The sequence below is a fragment of the Tinamus guttatus genome, unplaced genomic scaffold (genome assembly GCF_059628265.1).
Source record: "Tinamus guttatus ecotype Peru unplaced genomic scaffold, ASM5962826v1 Tinamus_guttatus_pri_ptg000472l, whole genome shotgun sequence".
Lineage (NCBI taxonomy): Eukaryota > Metazoa > Chordata > Aves > Tinamiformes > Tinamidae > Tinamus > Tinamus guttatus.
In genome coordinates this window covers 4,533,846-4,556,253 of record NW_028289006.1, presented here as the reverse complement: position 1 = coordinate 4,556,253, position 22,408 = coordinate 4,533,846, and the positions used below count along the sequence as shown (strand labels likewise).

The window sequence follows — 22,408 nt, the reverse complement described above, 5'->3', positions numbered from 1 at the left end:
ATGGCATCGATGAAATTCTCCTTGACTCGTGGACTGTTTTTTAATTTTTCTTTATTTTTGCATGCGTAGGTGCAGCCATGCAAGAAGGCGTCCGTTTTGCTTCCTCGGGAGAGGACGTGAAGATATGGGATTCCTCGTCTGTGACTGTGGTAGAGCAGTTCAACCCGCACACGCCTGCCCATGCAGTCAGCTCGCTGTGTTGGGCCAGCAACAGTATCCTTTATTGCTTTAGTCATAGTTCTGGGATTTCAAAACTGCAGTGATTTTTTTTTCTTAAATATTATTATTAAATTATCTCTAACTGACAGGCTTTCTCTAGTCTTGAAAAGTCTTACATAAAGATCCTTACATGCTGAGAAGATTTTTTCTTGTGGTTGCCTGTGTTTAAAAGCCTTATGAAATAAACTCATGCTGGTTAGTGCTTCAGTAGACGTTAGCCTTCCGTTAGGAGGCTAGCACATTTTTAATGGTGGTGATATGCTTGAATTGCCTGTCAGCAGCAAACTTACTCATTTAGTGGTTTCTTTAGTGGTTGATTACAGTATCCGTGTTCAAGCAGTGCTTAACTTACTGATAAGGTTCAACAAAGCAGTTGCTGATGTAGCAAGATGCTGCGTAGAGTGTAAAGAGGAAAACTGTGAGGAACTCTGTTTTTTAAACAGTTTCTCACTGATTCTGTTAGTAGAAATGGCCTCTTCCTGACAGAATGCACTTAAGTATCTTATTGTCTGAGCACTGGTTTTATGAGCACTGTTTGTAGCATTTACAGAAGCAGCACAAATGTTATCTTATCCATCCATCCATAGCATTGCCTTATCTGGTCCATGTAGACCTTTCACCTGTGTCTTGGAAGCCTGTTATAGGATAATGATACGTGATGCCAAGTAGGATATGAACATATGAGAAATTGCATGGAAATGGAGCAGTGTCAGGTGAACAGATATATGGCTGTTGTGGGGGAAAAAGCAAAAGTGCCTGTTCTTGATGTAAAAGAAAGGCAGAACGCTGACAAAGGAAAATGTATGTCCTCCAAGTTCTGAATGCATCAGTCCTCTAAGTCTGCAAGGGAGTGAGTATGTGAGAAGGCAAAAGTTACCATAGTCAGAGTAGAAATTAATGTTTTGGTTACAGAGATTCCAAAGAAATTGGAACATACTAGAAAGCATCTATTTAGTATATGCTGTTTAGTAAACTTGAGCTATAGACAACTTTAGTAAGCTTGAGCTATTGTCACTCCCTGTCTGCTTATCACTCCCAGAAATTGAAATGACTGTGTTACTCTGTGTTTTACTAATTCATTATAGTAAAGCATTGATTCTGGTTTTAGTGTTGATTGTTCATAATTTTGTAAGCTAAAATGTTGTCTTAAAATGATGGAAGAAATAGCAAGCACTAATATGTCTGCTAGTTCTGGTAGTGGTAAATCCAACAGTTACCCTTTATTCTTAAGTAAACCAGCATAAAATCATTATGGGCATTGGCCTAAAGATTTAGGGGAACTAAAGATGTAAGTGATTGCTCAATTAATCCAATATAGGGGACAGTGGTAGTTCCCTAGCTGCTTGAGGAAAGCAGAGAATTTTGTTTCTAGTTACCTGTAGATCAGCATCCATCCAAATTTTCTGTGAGGTACCACATCATACTGTGTGTCTTTTTCAAAACTTAAGCCAGTCTTTCTGGCAAACCTTTCTCTATTGCAGGCCTTTTTCCTTCTTTGTCTGATCTATTTGGTGTCATAGAGGCTTTTTTTTTGCCCTCAATACAGAGGGAAACAAATCAGCAAACATATCCATTATACTCCGGAAACTATGTGCTGAACTGATACAATGTTATGGACAGGACTTTTATTTAAATTCATAGTCTTCTAAAAGCAACAGACATTCCTTGGAGCTCCAGTGCTAAATGGAGCTCATTCTTTGCGGTGTGGTGGTTGGATAGCGGGGAAAAGTGCAGCCTGAGTAACCTGCCTAGCAGAAGAGAGATCTTAAATATTGCCTACCAGATATTTTCTCTCTTCTCTGAAAGAACTCGCACTGCCTCCTGTTGGGAAGGAAGGGCTGAAGTTGCCTTGTGGAGGGAGCGGGGACAAACTGTCTCTAAGATCTTCTTAATGAAGGGCTGTTTAAAGCAGCCTGTTTTTAAACAACCTTACATTTCTATTTTTCCCCTCAAATAGCAAATGGAAAATATTCCTAAAGCATGTAGATCTCTTCAAGGTACAAGACTCAAGACTCTTTAACCATTCTCTTCTCTTTTAACAAGGAAGACTTGCTGTTGCTTTTGCTACACAGCAGTGTTGCACAGTTGTGGTCCCTAACTTGTGACTAAGATAGCTTCCTGGTTACTGCCTCTGCTGTTGGTGATAAGATAGTTGTTTCAAGCTGTAAAAGTAAACCTATTCCGCTTTTTGAAGTAGCCGAAGGGGTAAGTATTCTTACTGCTGTTCCCTTTTTATCCATCCCGCCCTGTGTACTGCTTGCATCTCATCTGTTCTGCATGCCACGTTAATTTTAGTATTGTTACGACACATGCTCAGAACCTGGAAGTGTTTACAAGTATATAGGTGAAATGGCTAAGAGGAGAGAGTGGGGAATAGTGCTTCTAAAATGGTCGTGCTAGTGAAAAGCAAGTTGCAGTTATCCAGCCCCTGGTGCTCATGGCTTTCCAATAAGGTGAGCCCTTAAGTGATGGGGTAGCTGGTGGTTCAGGCTTGATCTAATCTGTGTAATCACAGCTGAAGTTTTACCTGGATTTTCAAACTTAAATTGTCAAAAATGTGCATGCCTACAGATTGTGCATATTTCTAAAATACAGGAGCCTGCATAATGATGATTCCTAGACCATGCAGGTGCTGGCTTCTGCAAATACTTGGTGTAGCAGAATCTTTTCTTGGGAGGAAGCATGGCACTACTTGGCTTGGGTTTAGAAGAGTGTCTCAACATGGTTGCTTGAATGACTTGTTGGATACTATGAATTATGCTGATTATTCTTCTTAGGTAATTATTATAAAGGTAACTTGGAATGGGAATATTCTGAAAATTTGTTAAAACTGGGCTTTTGGATTGCGGAAGCAAACACTTTCAAAGGTGTAGTGTTTGCCATAGAGATTTCTTTCAACCTCATGTAAACCTAATGCAATTGCTTCCAGTTTTGCCGTGTGAATAATTAGGTGGACTTGTTTTTTTCTTATTTCAAGTCTCAAGAAGTTAAAAGTGAATTTTCGATGTGATAGAACTGAATAATTTGTCCTCTGTATAGCTCTATCATTAAGATTGACATTTTTTTTTCCAAAGTTGGCACTTCAGTGATCACTTTAAAAAGAAGCACTTTGGTGAATTACGAAGCTTGCTGCTATAATATTCTTTGTAATGTTTAGGAAATGTGAAGAACATGACCTAGACAACTCTTTAATATTCTTTTAAGGATTTTTTTTTTTCCTTAAACCTAAGGTTTTCTGTTTAAAGCTCTATAGCTCAACAGAAATAGACGATTGCAGTTTAGAGAACTGTAATTTGAAGTGAAAATGCATATTGAAGAAAACAGAACTAAGAGAATTCAAAATAGGGATGGGAAAATGTGAGAAGAGCATTTGAGAGTTTATTACTTTGTATGTTTAAATCTCTGTGTATCCAGACTGGTCTGGGTTTTTAATTGCTTGCTGAAGGGAAGTAACTGTAGTGTGCCAATAGTTTTGTCAGTCACCTTAATAAAGGTGAAAATATATGTCAATACACTTCTAAGTAGACTTGAGTAAATTTCTTAATTCTCTTTAACATATTGTCTGGTTTTTGTTTTTTATCAGGCGAAACAGACGTGTGTGGCTTTAAGTTCCAGCTGTTTATACATTGCGAGTGGAGGCCTCGATAACTCTGTTAATATCTGGGATCTGAAGTCCAGGAGACTCCACCGTAGTCTCAAGGTAATGCTTTGAGTTTGCTGCTGGGCTGCAGGAAAACCTGTGGCCTTTGCAGCTTCAGGATTTTCCTGCCAGTGTGAAAATGCCATTTGTCTGGATCACGGATCCGTAAGCTCAAGTTCTCAGACAGGAGCGAGCACACATATATATCTTGTTTAACTTTGGGCTCTTTAGGTGCTATAAATAACAATCTGATTTTAGCGACTGTGCTCGCTGTCTAGACTTGGCATCTCAGGATATAAGGCTATCATATCTTTAAATCTTCAGAATAGACTTTTAGTTTGAGAATTTGAACTGATGTTTTCTGACAGGACTTTTTCAATTCAGATAACTGTTGCTTCAACCAGGCAAATGCCTTTCTATGTGTAGGATACTCTGGTGCTCTTGAAAAGAACTGAACTCCTGGTATTCAGAATTGCTTAAGCAAGAACATAAGTGGAAAAATAGGGCTTAGTCATCTTTTTCCTAACTGATACAGTGAATTCTCTAAAATTTTGCCATGATGCACAAAAGTGATGTCAGTCTAGTTTATTTTCTATGATATCATGAATTGATTACTTCATTCATTTAGGATCACAAAGATGCTTCTGAATTTTGGCTGTATTTTTTTTCTTAGGTTGTTAGAGTTTTAAATAAAATTACTAAGTAATCTGTAAAATTACTAAGTAATCATTTAAATATCTTTTTTTACCCTTGTAAAAGGGAGTCTGGAAGTGCTTGATTGTGTTTACCAAATGTATGGAGAAAGATATAATCATTTGCAGCGAAGATACTGTAAAGCTATTTGGTAGATATGTGCATTACAGGGGAAAGGGGATATATGCAGGGGAAAATGCCAGTAGGGTATCAGATCCATAGGTCTGATCCTAAAAGCATCATGAAATCAGTGTTGGTTTTGGAAAGGCCTTACTTTTAAAGTAACAATGATAGATGTGGTAGAGATCCCTGTGATTGTCTTATTAAAACACTGCATCTAATGAAAGCATCATTGGTAATTTATTAAAACAACCTTCTGAAAACAATCAAGGAGACATTGGTTAAAATATAAAGGCTGATCTCCTGTATATTTTGTTATTCTCTAAGGTAATCCAGAATAATCTTAAAGTAATCTTTAGAGATAAGTCTGGAAGAAACATCAAACTGAAGTTTTCCCACAAAAAAAAAGTGTTAGGAAGGAAGACAGTTTTCCTGAAGTTCTCTAACCTTCTTTTCCCTCTCTACCTTATAGGATCACAAAGATGAAGTCACGTGTGTTGCATATAATTGGAATGATTGCTACATTGCTTCTGGATCTTTGAGTGGTGAAATCATTTTACACAGTGTTACAACCAATTTATCAAGTACTCCCTTTGGTTTTGGCAGCCGTCAGGTGGGTTGTATGTATTGAGTTACTATCAGATTTTTGATAGTAGTTTCCCCCCAAAATGAATGTTTGAAATTGAGTATGTTTTGAGAGCTCTTCTCCTTTTGAAATAGCCCTCACTACACTCGTCTTTTCAGGTTTTATCTCTGTGTGTCTTTTTTTTTTTTTTTTTCAAGTGCCCTTGTGTGGTTGAGAAAGCAGCCTTTCGAGTGTGTTGTAATCTTAAATAACTAACATAACTTCTCAGGTACATGTACCTGTTTATATACAGTGAACAGCCAGTTTTAGTTGATGTAGGCTCTAGGCTCTGCTGCCGTAAGAACCAACTTCTACACATCTTAGAAAAGAACAGAAAATAGTCAGCCTTGCAAGCCTAAACAGAATGTCAGTGCTCTGCTGTGTGCCTGTTGTCATGAAGAGCGAAGTGCATGTGGATAGCCTAGGTTCTGACCTATCCAGAGAAATCAGATTTACAAGTGAACAGAATCATCTGTAGAGTAGGGAAGAATATAAACCTGTATTCAACACAAGCTAAATGTAATTAATCAGAGGTTTACAGTTGTACAGTTGTTCAAGAGTAGAACCTTTGAGATTTTAGGTTACCCACTTAGGTGAACAACCGTAGTTTGAAGGAAAACTGTGCTGGGGGAAAAAAGGCCACGTGTACTGCACAAGGGCCCTTGGTGGTGGTGTTCACTGCAGTCCTTTTCTTACTGAACCACAGATACTGCAGAAATGGTGGGACCATTAGGGGAATTGCCTTGATAGAAGGACTTCTGTAGTAGCAAATCAGCTGTGTTGGCCCTTTGAAAGATGCAGTGTGAATTCTCAGTGTGAGTGTGGTCTTAGGCACAGGCAAGTGTTTGTGCTATGGGCATTTTTATTTCTTTTTTAGGTCATTTTTAGAGAGGCAGAAGCTGCCTGAGGGATGTCAGTTGTTGCTTTTGTCCTAAGCCTGACCTTTTAGAGTTGCAGGGAGTACTGAACTTACGGTTTGGTAGTATTCTGTTACTGGGAGTGCGCTTTCATTGCAACATCTTGGATGGAATAGCAAGTTACTGTTTGTTTTTCTGTCTGTCATTGAACACTACAGGCTGATGAAGAATATTTAAAGCATCACAGGCATTGTGATATACTTTGTATTGAATAATCTTTATTACAGTCAGTGTATCTCTGCTTTGGGGTGCTGCAGTGTCCTTGGTGAGTTACTGTAGATTCATACTGAAGAGAAACTGTACTTCATACCTAGCTTGATCTTAAAGATCTCTGTATGTAGTCACTTCATTTTTCTGATTTGATTATTATGAACTCTTGAAAAATGTGGGTATAAGACAAAGGCTGCAGGGAAACTCACAGATGGATTATACAGCTAAGGTGAGTTTTCAGTGTGGGAATTATGCTGCTGGTTAATGGGACATTTTAAATTTCTTTGGAGAAAGATTCATCATCCTGTTTAATATATTCAACTCTTTCTACCAAAAAGCGGGTAGGAATAAGTGATGCTGTGAATAGCTATTTTGGCAGATGAAATCAAGAGGTTTGCTATAAAGTTAAGTGATCTTTAAGATGACTAAAGATATTTGAAGTGTTAAATCACAGTAATTCCAGGTTCAGAGATATTTTTCACTTCCTAGGGTTTATAGCAATTTCTAAAGGGGAGAAGTTACTCGATTATAGCCTTAAATTTAAATGGCATTGAGCTGTAATTGTGTAATGTCAGGGCTACTTGAAAATGCTAGTTTATGAGCCTATCTTGTGTTCTGAGTGGTATTTTTACTCTTATACGTGCAAGTCGCTGTGTGTTTAATTTTCTGGGGAGAACTTTTATGGAATTGCAGAATCAATTGTGCAGTGAGGTAAATAACTGAAGACTTGGATACTTCTGTTTAAAAATGTAGCGGGGAGGAGGGCGTTTGTGTTCAAAAAATTTATAGCTTAGGGGATCAGTTTTATAAAACTAAATTTGAATAATTGAGCAGGGTATTTGTGTTGCTTATTCCTTGAGTCTGGCTTAATAACAGTCACAACTCCATATTAACTTTTTTTTTTCCCCCCCTCAGTTGGGGAATGTCAGGTCAGAGAAACCTGATAGATAAAAGCTAGCTTGTCTCTGCTTGGTTCGGCATAAAGGAATGCAGTTTCCTTGCCAGTTAATTTCTGTCATCCTATAGGCTCTACAAGAAGTAGAATGGCTCAAGATTGTGGTACTTCCAAAGGCTTTAAAGGCCTTTCTTTTCATAGAATCCAATTCAGAGTATTGACCTGTAGTCTGTTAATTGATTTTGATTTGGAAATGTCCGTGTGCTTTATCAGAGTAAGTTCATGTACAGATTTGTTTGTCAATCCCATAGTTTCTTTGCTGCTGGTATTCATTAAGACTACTAGATTCTTATCTGCTTTCTCTTGTGAGGGTGAATTAAAGTTTGTTTTGAAACACAAGGTTTGTCCAAGTCTTCACTATGTGGTGCTATTCTCCTAGCAACAGAATTTAGTTGAGTTTGAACAGCTGGTTGATTTGTAAAGATGTGCGATGGCTTCTGCTCACTCCTTACAGGGAAATAGTCTGGAGCTTTTAAAGCTATCAACTGTGCTTACATCTACCCCCTCACCTCCAAGGCTTACTAAGGTATAAAAGAGCTTAAGCAGCTCTATAGTATCTTAGAATAAGATAATCTATGATGCTAGACTGGTTTTTGTTTGATTTAGTTTTAGGCTTTTGTTTTCCAACATTGAAAAGCCCTGAGTACAACCAGTCCTTTTCAGTAGTGAACCAATTGTTTTCTATATTTCTCTTAATTTCCTGTTTTAACAGGAAGCTTAAAGGTAAAATGTACTTCATTGTTTGCAGAAACTCTGCTGCAGTCACAGCTAAGGCAAAAAGATGTGTATGGTTTCTTGTGCTACACTGACCAGGAAAGTATTTGAAAGAGAGCTTCATTTCCCTCTTCTGCAAGTTCAGCACCTTGTGCTAAACATGTTTCTGGAAGTTCTGTATGTGTGGAATTCCAAGAAGTCATCAGGAGTTGCACTTACTGAAATGTGGCAAACTTGCTTCACAGGAATTTCTCTTTTGCAGTTTTGAAAAGTTAGTTCTAAGACATGGCAGTCTTCCATTACTTTTGAATCCTCAGCTGAGGATACTGCTTCTTTGTGGAGCAATGAGACTTGCAGTGTGGCAAGTAATACAAGTGCTAGAAATGAGGTTGGAGGCTTTTGAGGCACAAATAGCTCCAGTGAAATGAAGGGGAACATGCAGTAAAATCCAATACAGTATGTTGTGATGTGTGTCGTACCAAAATAATACAGTAGCTTTTTCTAGACAAATAAAATGTGATAGCTTTTATTCTAATCCAGACAATTACTGCTTTCAGTTCAGTGCCACTCGAGAAAAATTTTAGAGGGGATGGAGGTTGGAAAAGGAAATGAGGCTGAAAGACAGTAGGTAGCATTGAAAGGACAGTGGCTGTTTGGGTTAGCAGCAGCTAATCTTGTTTGATATTTTCAGTAATGATTATTTCAGAAGGAGGGGTGTGATGACACAAAGTTCAAAGATGCCCATAAGAAGAGGATTATCTAAAATCCAATCCAATATTCAAAAAGAATTAAAGAAACGGGCATGAGGCAACTATGACACTACAGAAGTCAAGGTCCCAGACTGGCGATCACAGCTGAGGCTTTTGGTATTAGACCTAAGAACTGAAAATTCACAATGGAAGGAAAAGAGAGACTGGAGTTTATAAAAAGGCAGATAAAACCAGGAAAACTTGAACTACACAAGAAAATGCTATCTCGAATATTCTAGAAAAAATATTTACAGCAGAAAAGGAAGTGTTATTGCCATTGAAAAGGCAGTAGTAAAATGTTTTGAGTATCATGTGAGATCTGGATTGGCTGTGTTCAAGTACAGTTCATATTCAGAGAGATGCAAGGAGGCTGTGGTGGCAATCAACCCGCCTTAGACTGAGTCTGTCATCTTACCTTTTCCACAAATGTGTGTGCTTGAGGTGGGAGGGTTGTTTGCTTGTTTTTAATCAGACCCCTTACTTTTGGGTGTCGTATACACTGCTGGGCAAGCTGCTCAAAATAACACCTGTCCCCCAGCAGCAGAAATGGGACTGTAATGCGAATGGAACATTCTGTAGAGTGGCTGACCTTGGACTAGTGTGATTTACTGTAAAATCTTTATTCCTAATGCGTGGTAACTTCAAAATTCCTAATGTATTCCTATATTTTTGTTATCTATAATAATATTTACTACTACTGATGGAGTTCATTACTTATGTCCATTTTACAGCCTATTCGACACCTGAAATACTCCTCCTTTAAGAAATCTCTGCTGGGCAGTGTTTCCGACAGTGGAGCTGTAACTTTGTGGGATGTGAATAGTCAGAACCCCTATCATAATTTTGAAAATACTCATAAAGCACCAGCTTCAGAAATCTGCTTTTCTCCAGTCAACGAATTGCTGCTTGTCACTGTAGGTTTGGATAAAAGAATTATTCTCTATGACACATCAAGTAAAAAGTGAGTATATCGAAGACCTTTGAATTTCTAAGATGATTATTGACTTTTTATTAATTGAAAAAAATGTGTTCAACTGTGACATTAAACATTGGATAAGAAAGCAGGAAGCAGTGGTTGTGTAGGTGATGGGGCTGCACAGTAAAAGGGAAGGATGGCAAGGGCAGGGTGTCGTGGGACCTTGGTTCTCTTGTGGGTCGTCCTTTTGCTCTAGCTGAATGAACACAAGAGTTCATCTGTAGTTTGGAGGGGTTTAGCAGGGGGATGCAAACTAGGGTCTGAAGTTCATCTCAGAGCTGGTGTGATGACACCTGTAAGTAAAGTAGGTATCAGAAGTGCTAGGGAGGTGACTTAATCCCGCTCCAGTGAATATTTTGGGACCTATGCCACCTCGACGTTTGCTAAACAAAACACAGCCAACCTAATGTACTGCTCCTTAAGATATTCCACTGAATTTACTTGGCCCCGAAGAAGCTGAGCTACCAAATAGTAGCTACATTATGAAAGCTCATCTTTTAGGTATTTCGTTTTGAAAAGTCTGATCTTAAAATTACTCTCTTGGTAATGAATTCTAATGCCTCTTTATCCTATCTTTTTTTCTTATACAAAGATTATTGACAACAATAGTAGCTGAATTTCCTCTGACAACGGTAGATTTCATGCCTGATGGTACTACTTTGGCTATAGGATGTTCCCGGGGTAAAATCTACCAATATGACTTAAGAAAACTGACCTCACCAGTAAAAACAGTTAATGCTCACAAAGGCTGTGTGAAATGCATACGTCTTCAGTACAGTAGCACTTCCTCCAAGGTAAAAATAAATAATTAAAGCTTTCTATTTTACTTTTAGTATGTAGATTAATAAAAGCAAAACAAATTTAAGGTCTGAAAAACACTAATGCTCAGTTTCTGAGAATCATAGTCGCCAACTAAGATAATACATACCGATAGAGAAAGAAAAACTATTCCATCTTAAGTGTCATTTTAACTTTTTTTTTTCTTTTTTTAATGCAAAGCTTTCATAAGATTTCCTTTTTCATAGTTGTGTTGTACAGATGAGAGCGACTTATAAAGTAGTCATAAACTTTTGTGTGAATAAGTTTCCATTGCAGATCAATTAGTGGCACCCAAGATTCATTTGTCAGCAGTAGCAGAATCACTCGTACTGCCCCTTTCACAAAAAGGGAAGACCCACAGCTGCTTTTCTTGGGTACAGGTGTATGTAAAACTTGGAGAAATTGATTAAAGAAAAGTTGAATTGAATCAATTTTCTTAAATCTGGCAAACCTGATGAGGTTTTTCCAAGAATAAGTGGGCTCCGCTTGAACCAAAAGCCTCACGTGCTTATTCCTTGGAGAAAGAACTTTCCAAATGGAATCATTAGCCCTCTGTGGCTTTTAAAAATGTACTCTTCTGTTATTCCTAAGACTAAGCCTAAGATGAAAATTGACTAGATCCAGTTCACTCCATTGTTACTTTAGGGTCTGTGGAGGTCCTCCTGCAGGTCCATAGGATATTCACATAATAATACGGAAGTCTCTCACATGAAAATATGTCCTTTTATGTTTCTAAAGAGAAATTGGGACATATGTCAGGCAAATTTTACAACTTGAACTGAAGTCTTTTAGTGTTTTGAACCCAAAGTCTATTAGTGTGTATTTCTACTTTTAGCTGAATGAATAATCTTGATTCTTTCTTCTTTTTCTTCAGTCTAACCTTAAGGGTTCTTCAAATAAACCTTTATCCAAAAGAGCAGAAGTCAAATCTGGTAGTAATCTCGGAGGAATTCAAAATATTGGCATAAAAAATGCAACTTCTCATACATCAGCAGCAGTTTCACCTCATCTTGCTCTGCCAAATGAGAATAAAGGAGGAGATGTTTTTCTGGACAAAACAGGTAGCATCTTCTTCCTATTCTTAAAAACCTTTGATGCAGAGTAGAAGATAGAAGGCATATTTTGTTCCCTGACCATCACAGTATAAAAATGAATCAAGGGATGGACATTTGTTGCAAAAGTGTGCTTGAATGCATGTGCATTTATACCTTCTTCTGCCTTTCCTACTTATTTCCTTCCTCATAAAACAAGGAGAATGTGGGACGGGAATTGGGTCCTACCTGTCAGCGTTTAGAAGTTCTTGCTTCAGGTCCAGAATTTTAGATATATATTTGAGCTTTAAAGGAGAAAACTATGGTGCATGGGGATATCCCTTGTATTTTGACGTATAGATTATCCTTAGATACAGAATATGATTTCTGACACAATGTCCTTATGAAATAGAGAGCTAATGGTTTGTGGTTTTATCAATAAACAGGAATAATGGACTCCTTGCATGAAAAAAAAAGAGATTTTATTACTTGTATCTGAGATTTTTTCAAAATACAGGAACTTAACTGTATTGTTGTATGAGACATGGCAGGAAAGATGTTAAATAGTGTTTACAAGTTGGGTTAGTTGTGTAACTCTCCTCGCTGCCTATACTTCTGAAGTTAACAAGCTCTTTACAAACTGTCGTTATTCTTAAATTCTTAACTAAAGTTTTAGGAGGAGATTTTACAATTTAAGTCAAGAATTCTGAAAATATTGTCAAATCAATCACGCTGTGTGTTAGTTTTGGATAACCTTTCAAGTCATTTGAATTCAACAGCACTTTTTCCTCCCTCCTTAAGTAAGGAGAAATGCATTTAGCAGCACTAATTAGGCAATAAGCCATTGCAGTCCATAGGGACACAGATTAATGACCTCCCTTGGGTATGCGGTGAAGCACAAGGTGAAGCTGAATGCTTTCTATGTACTGAAAAAGTATTGCTAATCAACATTACTGCATGGTGTGGAAATCTTATTTCAGTATAAAATATGCTTTATTATCAGTGTTTGAAAATGCAATGACTGTTTATCTGTTAAACAGGTCAGTTCATAATAACTAATGGTTTTAGAAAATAATGTTCTATTAAATAGTAGGTTCTCAATAAGCTGAATGTTGTTGACTTTAGAAAGTAAGCACCCCCATGTACTTAAGAAGATGCAATCTTTAAACTTACAAATGGGAGGGGAGAAGACACACCATGAACTGCATTTGTTCTCTGGAAGCTACCATACATCCTAAAGGTGGATTTTAGCTTTGGAAAAATGTGGGGCATTCAGTAGTCTCATAGCTTATGTAAAAAACAAAACCAAAAAGGCCCATTTACACAGCTGGGAACTGGAGCTTTTGGTTGCAGATACGTTATTAGCATGCCAAAATATTAGTGAATTGTGAATGTGAGGAGATGTACGGGCTTACCATGAACATGTATTTGATAGCCATCTACCAGTTTAGGTCTGACATTTAGATTAGTGGAAGCTGGGGAAAATAATACATAAAAGATTTTACCCAGTTTTATGCTTTCTCCTTGTCCATCTTCCATAGCTTGTGGTGTAAGTTGATCATGCACTTCTAGTTTGACTCAATGTACCAAGTATTTACTGAATTAGCAAGTGAAATCTTAGACATGTGTCACGTGCCGCATCAGAAGGAGTAGAAAACATGATACATCAATACATTTAAAATTGAAATCTTAAACCTGACTCACGTCCCAGGTGAAGGCATGGTGAATTCTAGTAATCCACGGTTACATTTAGCTCATGTGAATGAGTAATCTCACTCAGAGAGGAAGCAATAGACTCTGTTAACAGTACTTTGTGGGGAGTTGTCTGTTCTGTCAATAAGGTGGGTATCACATGCAGCTTTTGTACGTGTGGGCAACACCTTTTTAGCTGTGGAGTAGTTCTACTGCTCTTCACATATGTTTTACAAGCAAAATGCAGGCACTTCCAGAGTAAGGAATTCAGTTATTTAGGTGTTTAACAGTTCAATTCTCAATGTGTCAATCTGAAACTGTAATTTGAATAATTATGTTGATTTGGTTGTTTTTTTTTGGTTTTGTTTTGACTGAAGAAATGCTTCTGTTCTGCAGACAACTGTCCAAGCTGCTGTGTATCCAAAAACTGAAAGTTTTTATTTTGGGGGAGGTCTGGAAATAAATTTTGCTTGTCTGTAACTGTAACTCCACCCTAATTTCCCAATATTGGAAATAAGCAAAGGTATCCTAGCATTGAGCGAGCCCAAAACAAATGTTTCTTGGAATTTTTCTTAGGATCTTTAATGGCCAGCCTGAAGCAGACTTGTCTTCTTGTGTAATAAATTTAAATGCTGACACCTGGCTGTGGTCACCTTCCAAGGGGAGGAGGTGTGTTCACTAGTCATTATTTCACCCGGTGCATCCTAAGTGTGCTGTAGATATCATGCATTTATCTAAAAATGAGTGCATTCTCTTAACTCTTATTTTTAAAGAGAGGAAAACGGTCCAATTATATCTTACTCTTGATCCCTAGTTATATTCCCCTGAGATGAGAGCTCATAGGAGGAAGTTAAAGATGATCCTCTAGAACCTTGATAAGTTTATAAGCTGCTGTGGGGCATCACGCTGCTCGTGAGATTATTTAGGGATAAAATACACTATTTTTGTACATTCTGGAAAATGTCAGTGAATTCTCTTGTCCTTTTAAGGCTTTCCTCGCAGCAGTAGCTTGGATGTGATTCCATCTAAAGAAACAGATCATGGGAGAAGTACTGACTCGAGTAATCTTGATGATTTGAGTCGCAATAGTTTAGGAGATATATTTTCTCCAGTCAGAGATGGTAAGTTGCTAATACTGACATTTGTAAAGAATCATTCGTCTGCCTAGCGTTACGTTTTTGGCATTTGTGTTAAGGATTGCTGTACCTACTTGGCATTTTAATTCATCTTTGAATGATGATAGATGCAGTGATGTGAATATTGATGTAGATTTCATCTAATAAACACTTTTAAACTTGTGGTATTTTGTAGATATTATTTCAAGTAAAGCAAATGAAGATCCTCCAGGAAAAGGAGATGGTAAGCACACTTTCCCTGTAATTTTCTTTGTGGTATTGGAGGCTTTCATTATTTCTTACATGCTGACTTTGTCATCCTGAAGCAGACAAGCAGTGGAAGCATGCGGTGAGACAAACTAACTTTCATGTACCTTGTCCAGTGCATGGAAGAGTTCAAGCGCAACATGTGGTAATAGGAAATTAAAGGTCATGATTTTGTTTTTCCTTAATTTTGTAGTGATGTATAGAGACTCTTTCATGCTTTTCTTCTATAAAAACAGCTGAAGCATAAGTTGGATATGAAGCTTTTGGCAGGGTTTGTTCATTTTGTTTTTTGATTGTTTCGGTTTTGTTTGTTTCTTGTTTTTCTTACCTTGTCTCTCACCCTTCCCTTCTCATTTTAGGTCTTGATTTTCAGTCCTACCTTTCGGGTTTGGATTTTCTCCCACAGCTCCCCACTGCCTTCCCAGTAAAAAGAAACCCAGTTGTCAGTAGTGCACAAGGGATACGGTCTAGCCCGTTACATGTATTTGTGGCCTCTCCGATTAAAGAAGAGGAAGAACATACAAATCCAGAGGCCGACACTAAGAAAATAAATCTTGGAAAAGAAGAATCTGCAGAAGCTGTAAAGCAGGTATGCTCTACTAACTCTTGTTAGGTTTAGTCTTTTTAGAATCTGACTACTTTAGAAGACTTGAAAGAAAAACCCTTAATAGTGTCCCAGCTAGTTTCATTTTCGAACTCTCTTCACAGTTTTGGGAAAAGTTGGTAGAAGTGTTTGTCAGCTTACATATGTTGTCCCTCAGTAATGCACGCTTATATATCATAAAACTTTGTGTGAAACAAAACTGAGCTAGCTTGCGGATTGCTTTTTCTACAAAATTCAGAACGATCATTTGCTGGTTCCACAAATAGTCTCTTCTGTCCTTTCTAGATCACTCTCCCTTCTTCTGTCCCCTTTCTCACCTGTTTCCCACAAAGTTTTTTCTTTCTTCTTGAAACACCTCTGAAAGGCTTTTGTAGAGACCCATGCTCCATTTTCCTTGTTTGAGATGTGTGTGTAACTTTCACATCAAAAATTTTGTGCTGTAAGTTAAGACATTCTGGCCTTTTCATGATTGTGTGTTTGTCTAAGGTGATCAATTCTTAAGAGATCTTGCTTTTTGAAATAAATGTGTGTCTTAGTATACATTTAAATATAAATGTATATGTATATTTTTTGATTGTCAGCTTCCAAAACTGAGCTCTTCAAGTGCAGAATCCGGAACTTTGAGTCCTCCACTATCCTCCACTGCTATAAAGACTCCTGACACAAATGAGAAATTAGTAAAGAATATTCAGGCCAGTCTTGCGTATGATCTGCCACTAAATGGCACTACCTCAGCAAGTAAGTAAATCAGTTTTGCCCAGTTTTATAACTGATTGATTGTGAATTGATAGAAAAACCTAATAAAATTATTGTAGCAGTGAATCAGAATATCCAATCTTGATTTTTCTGTAAATCCAATTAGGCCCCTAGGACATCTCTAATTCCTTCATCCCTTTTCCTCTGGAGGAAAAGAGGGAAGAAAAAAAAAGCCATTATAAATCTAATCCTTTTTAATGTTGTTGTTTTGTTTTTCCATAGCTAATAGGAGGAATTGACAAGCCCCAAAACGCACAAAACATTCTTTGTAGTCCAAGTGTGCTGATTTTGTGGGGTTTTTTTTTGTTTGTTTTCTTTTTGTCATAAAGGTCCAAAGATAACATCGCCTGTCACAGTTGGAGTTGCCAGTTCACTGTCAGAAAAAATAGTAGAAACCATTGGGAGCAACAGACCAAATGCACCTTTGACATCAATACAAATAAACTTCATTCAGAACATGATACAAGAGACGCTGGATGACTTCAGGTAGTTTTATCCTTTCAGGTCACTTTGTTTTCATTTTTTTTTTGCTTTTTAAGATGTTTATCATTAAGCGTATTTCCTACTAGCATCAAGAAATGTCATTGATAGCCTTAGTCTTGGAGAAATAAGTAGGAAATTTTATTCATTTTGAGTAACGATGCCTCATTAGATTGATGTTCATAAGGGTTATTTATGTGCATGGCTTTGGAATGTATTTTTAAGATGAGTGTTTGAGTACTCCTCAGATGGTAAACTTATCTGCATAATGAGGTCCTTATTACTTCCTGAAGCCTTGTACTGATTTCTCTCCCACCTTCCTCAGTCTGTAGTGGACATTTCTTCTTTTAAAGTTGACACTGGAGAGTTTGATCTAGACATTGCAGTGGTTTTGAGTTGTGTTAGCTTTGTGTGTGCAACATGAAATACTGGGCATTTTTTTATTAGCAAAGCTTTACATAAAACAATGTCTATGCTATAATACTTGTATTTGCAGCCATCTAGCAAAAAATCCACTTGCTTCTTGAAGCCAAATGAGCATAAATTGGGGATTTAGCAAGGAACAGTTTCATTTAAAATCTTTTTTTCCATCTTCTGTAGTGAGTATCAAGGACTTCATACCTAGGATTAAAAAAAAAAAGCCTGATATTTTCTTGTTTTTTCCCTTTGAAGATTTTTCCCTTTGTTTGCAGCTTTCAGCATCCACTAAGGTTGCACTTTCATAGAATCCCTAAGGCTGGAAGGGAGATCGTCTCTCCTCTAGAGATCATCTAGTCCAACCCCTCTGCACATGCAGGGTCACCTAGAGCATGTGGCATAGGGTAATGTCTTAAGTGGGTTTGGAAGATCTCCAGAGAAGGAGACTCCACAACCTCTCTGGACAGCCTGTTCCAGGGCTCTGTCACTCTCACTGTTAGGAAATTTTTCCTTAAGTTCCTGTGGAACTTCTGTTTCAGTTTGTGGCCGTTTCCTCTTGTCCTGTTGGTAGCCACCACTGAAAAGAGGCTGGCCCCATCCTCCTCCCTCCCTCCCTTGAGGTACTTATAGACACTGATCAGATTCCCTCTCAGCCTTCTCTTCTCCAGGCTGAACAGGCCCAGCTCCCTCAGCCTCTCCTCATGGGGCAGATGTTCCAGGCCCCTGATCATCCTTGTGGCCCTGCGCTGGACTCTCTCCAGCAGCTCCACATCCCTCTTGTACTCTGGAGCCCAGAACTGGACACAATACTCCAGATGCGGCCTCACCAGGGCTGAGTAGAGGGGCAGGATCACCTCCCTCGACCTGCTGGAGACGCTCTTCTTAATGCACCCCCGGATCCCATTGTCCTTCTTGGCCACGAGGGCACACTGCTGCCTCATGGTCAACTTGTCATCCACCATGACACCCAGGTCCCTCTCTGCAGAGCTGCTCTCCAAAAGGTCAGTCCCCAGCCTGTACTGGTGTCTGGGGTTATTCCTCCCCAGGTGCAGGACCTTGCACTTGCCTCTGATGTCCTGAAAATTGTTTATTTTGTTGTCAGTTCTTCCTTTAGCTTTTTAATCCCTTGGAGAACTTCGACCAAATTTGTAAGGACCAGAGGTTTGAAAATTAAAAAAATCCTCCATTTTGCTTGAAACCGAGGACTAGATAGTAGAGAAGGAATCAAATTAGTGTGCTTGCTGCAGGGGAAGAGACTGTACAGTAGCAGAGGCTGCCAGGCTAATTGGTCCCCCCATAACTCAGAATTAGTGCAGTATGTCACTTTCTTGAGGAGGAGAGTATCATGTGGGATGTAATGTGGATTAGTCACCATATCCTTAAGGAATGAGAGTTCATTAATTCCTCTGTCACAGAACAGCTTCCTGTGTTAATGGTTCCTCAGATTTGGCGCTGAGTGCTCGCTCCAGCTGGGTGGACTGCATCAGCCCTGTATAAAGGGGGCTCTAACGAAGCGTTGCTCGACGCCTTCCTTTCTGTGGGCAGCGTGGGATGCTACACAAAACGCCGCCTTCTGTAGGGTTCCTGCCTCAACAGATGTTTGATCATCTTCTGTTATAAGTGTGCACTGACTTGTTGCTTATTACAACTACTCTTCATTCTTTTCTTTTGGTTCTTGCTGTAATATTATTATTCTTCTGATCGTTACAGAATTAACTGATATTCTCTTTCCCAGTGAAGCACTCACAGGTGCTTCACCCACACCCAGGTTGCCTTCAGGATTCTTGGGGCGATTCCCAAGATCCAAAGGCTTCCTTTGGCAAACTTACCCTTTTTCCTCCCCCCTTCTCTCAGGCTGTGTGTTAGTTGGCCTGGCACTTGAAAAGGGGAGTAGAAGGCAGTAGCAGAAGAGGCTTCACTTCTCCCACCACATGTGGTGGAAGCCATTAAAACAGCTACTTATAGCTCTGTCAAATAAGCCAATGTCTGCTGATGAAGCTTGTAAATTGGTAATAAAGATTCAGGGGGTGGAAACTTGGTGCCTCAGGTGAAGGGAATGAGACTGAATGGCAGTGATGCCTGTGAGAAAAATCTCCCGCCTTACTAGAGCCACTGAATTTTTGTAACATCTGAGCTGCTCCTTAGAGCAGGTAGAATTAATTGTGAAATAAGTTGTAATAGGGGCTGCCTGTCGGCAAAGGGCAGGATGTGATAATCCTGCAGGCTTTGAGATGTGGGGCTAGGAGGCAAAACTGTATCTTGGCCTTGCTGTAAAGGTTCTGGTAGTAGCATTTGTATAGAGGTCCCTGAATATGTCTTGGCCCCTGGTTATGGTTTTGTTTGAATTCTTCAGGATCTAAAGGCTGGAAGAAAGCTGAAGATGAATAGCTTCTCTCCAAACTGCAGTTCATTAGCTTTTGTGAATATCATTTACTGCTCAAGTAATTTTTAAATAATGCGTGTTTCGTAGAAATTTAATATGAGAATCTGACAGCCTTTCTTCCTCTCATCGCATATGTGTACAACTATGCATTCAAAATACCGTAGGCTGTTTTTTGAATTGCAAAACGAGTTCTGAGATGTGGGATCCAAAACTTAACTTTCCTAGAAATTAGATTAAAATTTTAGCTTTTTTTCTTTCTTTCTTTCTTTTGAGTTTATCCTGTACAAAATTACATTATCTTCATAAGGCTCTTAAAATTATAGTAAAAGGGAATTATTAAAAGTCTTGGGGTGGGTTTTTTTCACTATCATGCTTTGGAGTGACACTGAAAGCTTCTATTTAGATAAGATTGTGATATGATGACACTGTGTGCATAAGACGGTTTTTTTTTTTTTAGGTGTAAAGACTGTTTTTGATAGAGGTTTTTAGTCTTCCACTGTCCAAGTTATTTGATTCTTGGCAATAAAGTGTATGAAATGTAAAGTTTTTTGAGCAGACTTATAGTCTGTTCACAAATATGGCTCCATCTACATTTGATAAGAAAAACAGGATGAAAAAAGGAAGAATAGTGGATGCCTAAAAACAGTTTGAAGGAGATGGAGCAGCTGAGAAAATGTGTTCAGGGCTTCGCTTCCCAGTTTTTTCTTAAGATGAAGCAGGCTGGAGGGGAAGAGGAGGAAGAGCGGCGGGAGGGGTTGTTGTTGTCTTAAAGACAAAAAGCAGTGTAAAACTAGTTTGCTAAAAATTGCTGTGCATTTCTTTTGTTTTTTAATTTGCATTGTTAAAAGTAGGCCTGTAGGCTATGGGCATGTTATATCTGCCAGTGGAAAAACTAAACAAGCTGAATGTCTTTAAGCAAGAATATTGCACTCCTTAATCTTCGTGGACCAAAAAAATGGATGAAAAATGTCATGTTTCTTGGTTTAAGAGTTTTAAGTCTGTTAATTCAAGATGTAATGAGCATGGAGTGTGGAGTCCTGGACATTTGGAGTTGAAGAGTTACTGCTTCCTAAATAAAACTAAGCGTTGTGTTTTTGCTGTTTTCCCCCCCTCCAGAGAAGCATGTCATCGCGATATTGTGAATTTGCAAGTGGAGATGATCAAACAGTTCCACATGCAGCTGGTATGTACAAAAAGCAGTGCAGGAAGGATTCACAGCTTTCATTTTTAGGAATAGACTGTCAACTACTTTAGTCAAAACCAAAAATCAGTTTTGCTCATTAAGAACCACAAGATGCCAGGTTACAGAAGGGCAAAATGTGCCTAAATATTAAAATTCTTTTTGGCTCGATAAATAAATGGACCATATGCATTGGGTAGGTATCATGAATTCCATATTTCAGATATGAAAAGATAAAGGGCAAGTAAATTCGGCAGTCCCTTGGAAAGGACCAGGAGCTGGGATATGATGGAATTAGAATTCAAGTAGAAAACTTCTTCTACCAATACAGCATGCATGCTGAAACGTGTCTGTTCATTACCTTTACCTTCTTATGCATCTTTATTCTTTTGGTCTCCATTAAAAAGACCGAGCAATTTAGTGGCAACTGCATTAATAGAGTCTCTTCCTGTAGAAGTGTGAAATATGCTTTGATAAAATATTCACTAATGTATTAATGATCAAAATATTGTATGTCAGCATAACAAAATCTCACTTTTCATACCAAAAGTTTAAAGACAGCATTATCTCGCTTGCTTAATTTTCAAAAAGGTTATAAAAATGGATAAGGTAGAACTGGGGAACTTTATAGCTGCTGATTAGGGTTTTTTTTTTTCTTTTCTCTAGAATGAAATGCATGCCTTACTTGAAAGATACTCTGTAAATGAAAGCTTAGTAGCTGAAATTGAGAGATTACGAGAAGAAAACAAAAGACTGAGGACTCACTTCTGAAAGATTCACACTGCTAATTTTATTAGCATGAACTCACTACATCTTGTTGCTTATGACAGATCATCCGTCATCACTGAAACATTGTATGAAAATCTACTATCTTGAACATGAATCTTTTCTTCTAAATAAATGGTGTAAGATACTATATTTAATTCTAAAATTTGTCATAGATAAATAATGTATAAAAATGTTCACATATTCACGGTAACCACCTTGAAATACATCCATCTAACAGAAAAAACTAAAAGGATAAATACATTACCAGAGTTTTAGCTATGTGAAGTGCCTTTTTATAAACAAAATGAATGAGGACAAATGCATCTTTCATAAGACTTTTTGAGAAACCTGTTTTCCTATTTGCTTCTTTATTTTACTATTGTCACAAACAATCATTTTAGCTTGCCTTTCAGATACTTTCGGAGAATAATTGGGGAGAAAGCTCATCTTCTGTATGACAATAACTTTGTTTGTAAGGAGCTGGAAACTACATAACTCTATCCAGCTGGCAACTCTTCTATCCTGAGTAAAACTAGAGTTCAGAAATATTCCTGGATTCAGTGCCATTACCTTGCTTATTTTCATAACTCTGAAATGTACTTGTCTGCATGAGCTTTGTTCCTGAAAATGCAATCCTCAACCACAGGATGAAATTTTTTTACAACTTTAGTTGTGAAACTAGATTTCTTTTATTTTCATATATTTGAATATTTTCATAACTTGCCCAAGTATGAATGTAGCTTTAGACTTCAAAATGTAAGTAAACGCAGCCATTAATAATATATTATTGTGTAAATGGGGTCTTTCCGACTTAAGGATCTTTTTCTTCTCCCTCGTTCCTTTGCATTCCTGGTGGTCAGAACTTTGCATATCAGCATTTTGTTGATTTCTGACGCTTGCTGTTTTAGCAAGGTCGTAGCCTTTCCCTTAGATGAGCCGCGTACCAAATCCAGCTCTTCTCAGCTGTATGCTTAACACAGCAAGTGATGCTGAGGAGGAATCTTGAGCCCAGGAGCGCAGTGCTGCCAGACAGGTATGTTCCTGTTTGTGAAGCAGCGGTCACTATGAAGTCCTGACT

At 38.2% G+C, this 22,408-nt stretch overlaps 1 protein-coding gene across 1 annotated transcript; it reads left to right on the top strand.

The window, feature by feature from the left end:
• The first annotated feature begins 77 nt into the window (after positions 1–77).
• On the top strand, positions 78–21,935 carry NEDD1 (NEDD1 gamma-tubulin ring complex targeting factor). Its single transcript, XM_010216521.2, has 14 exons — positions 78–213; positions 2,330–2,424; positions 3,803–3,919; positions 5,145–5,285; positions 9,574–9,803; positions 10,411–10,612; positions 11,512–11,698; positions 14,350–14,481; positions 14,672–14,719; positions 15,102–15,331; positions 15,928–16,084; positions 16,432–16,588; positions 20,499–20,565; positions 21,229–21,935. The coding sequence occupies exons 1-14, from the start codon at positions 78–80 to the stop codon at positions 21,331–21,333; spliced, it is 2,004 nt and encodes a 667-aa protein (XP_010214823.2). The 3' UTR covers positions 21,334–21,935.
• The last annotated feature ends 473 nt before the right edge of the window (positions 21,936–22,408 follow it).

Excerpts from the sequence above, each read along its gene's own strand:
- NEDD1 (XM_010216521.2), top strand. The coding sequence starts at position 78 with ATGCAAGAAGGCGTCCGTTTTGCTTCCTCGGGAGAGGACGTGAAGATA. Across the intron at positions 214-2,329 it reads GCTGTGTTGGGCCAGCAACA|ATAGCTTCCTGGTTACTGCC; the intron begins GTATCCTTTATT and ends CTTGTGACTAAG. Across the intron at positions 3,920-5,144 it reads GACTCCACCGTAGTCTCAAG|GATCACAAAGATGAAGTCAC; the intron begins GTAATGCTTTGA and ends TCTACCTTATAG.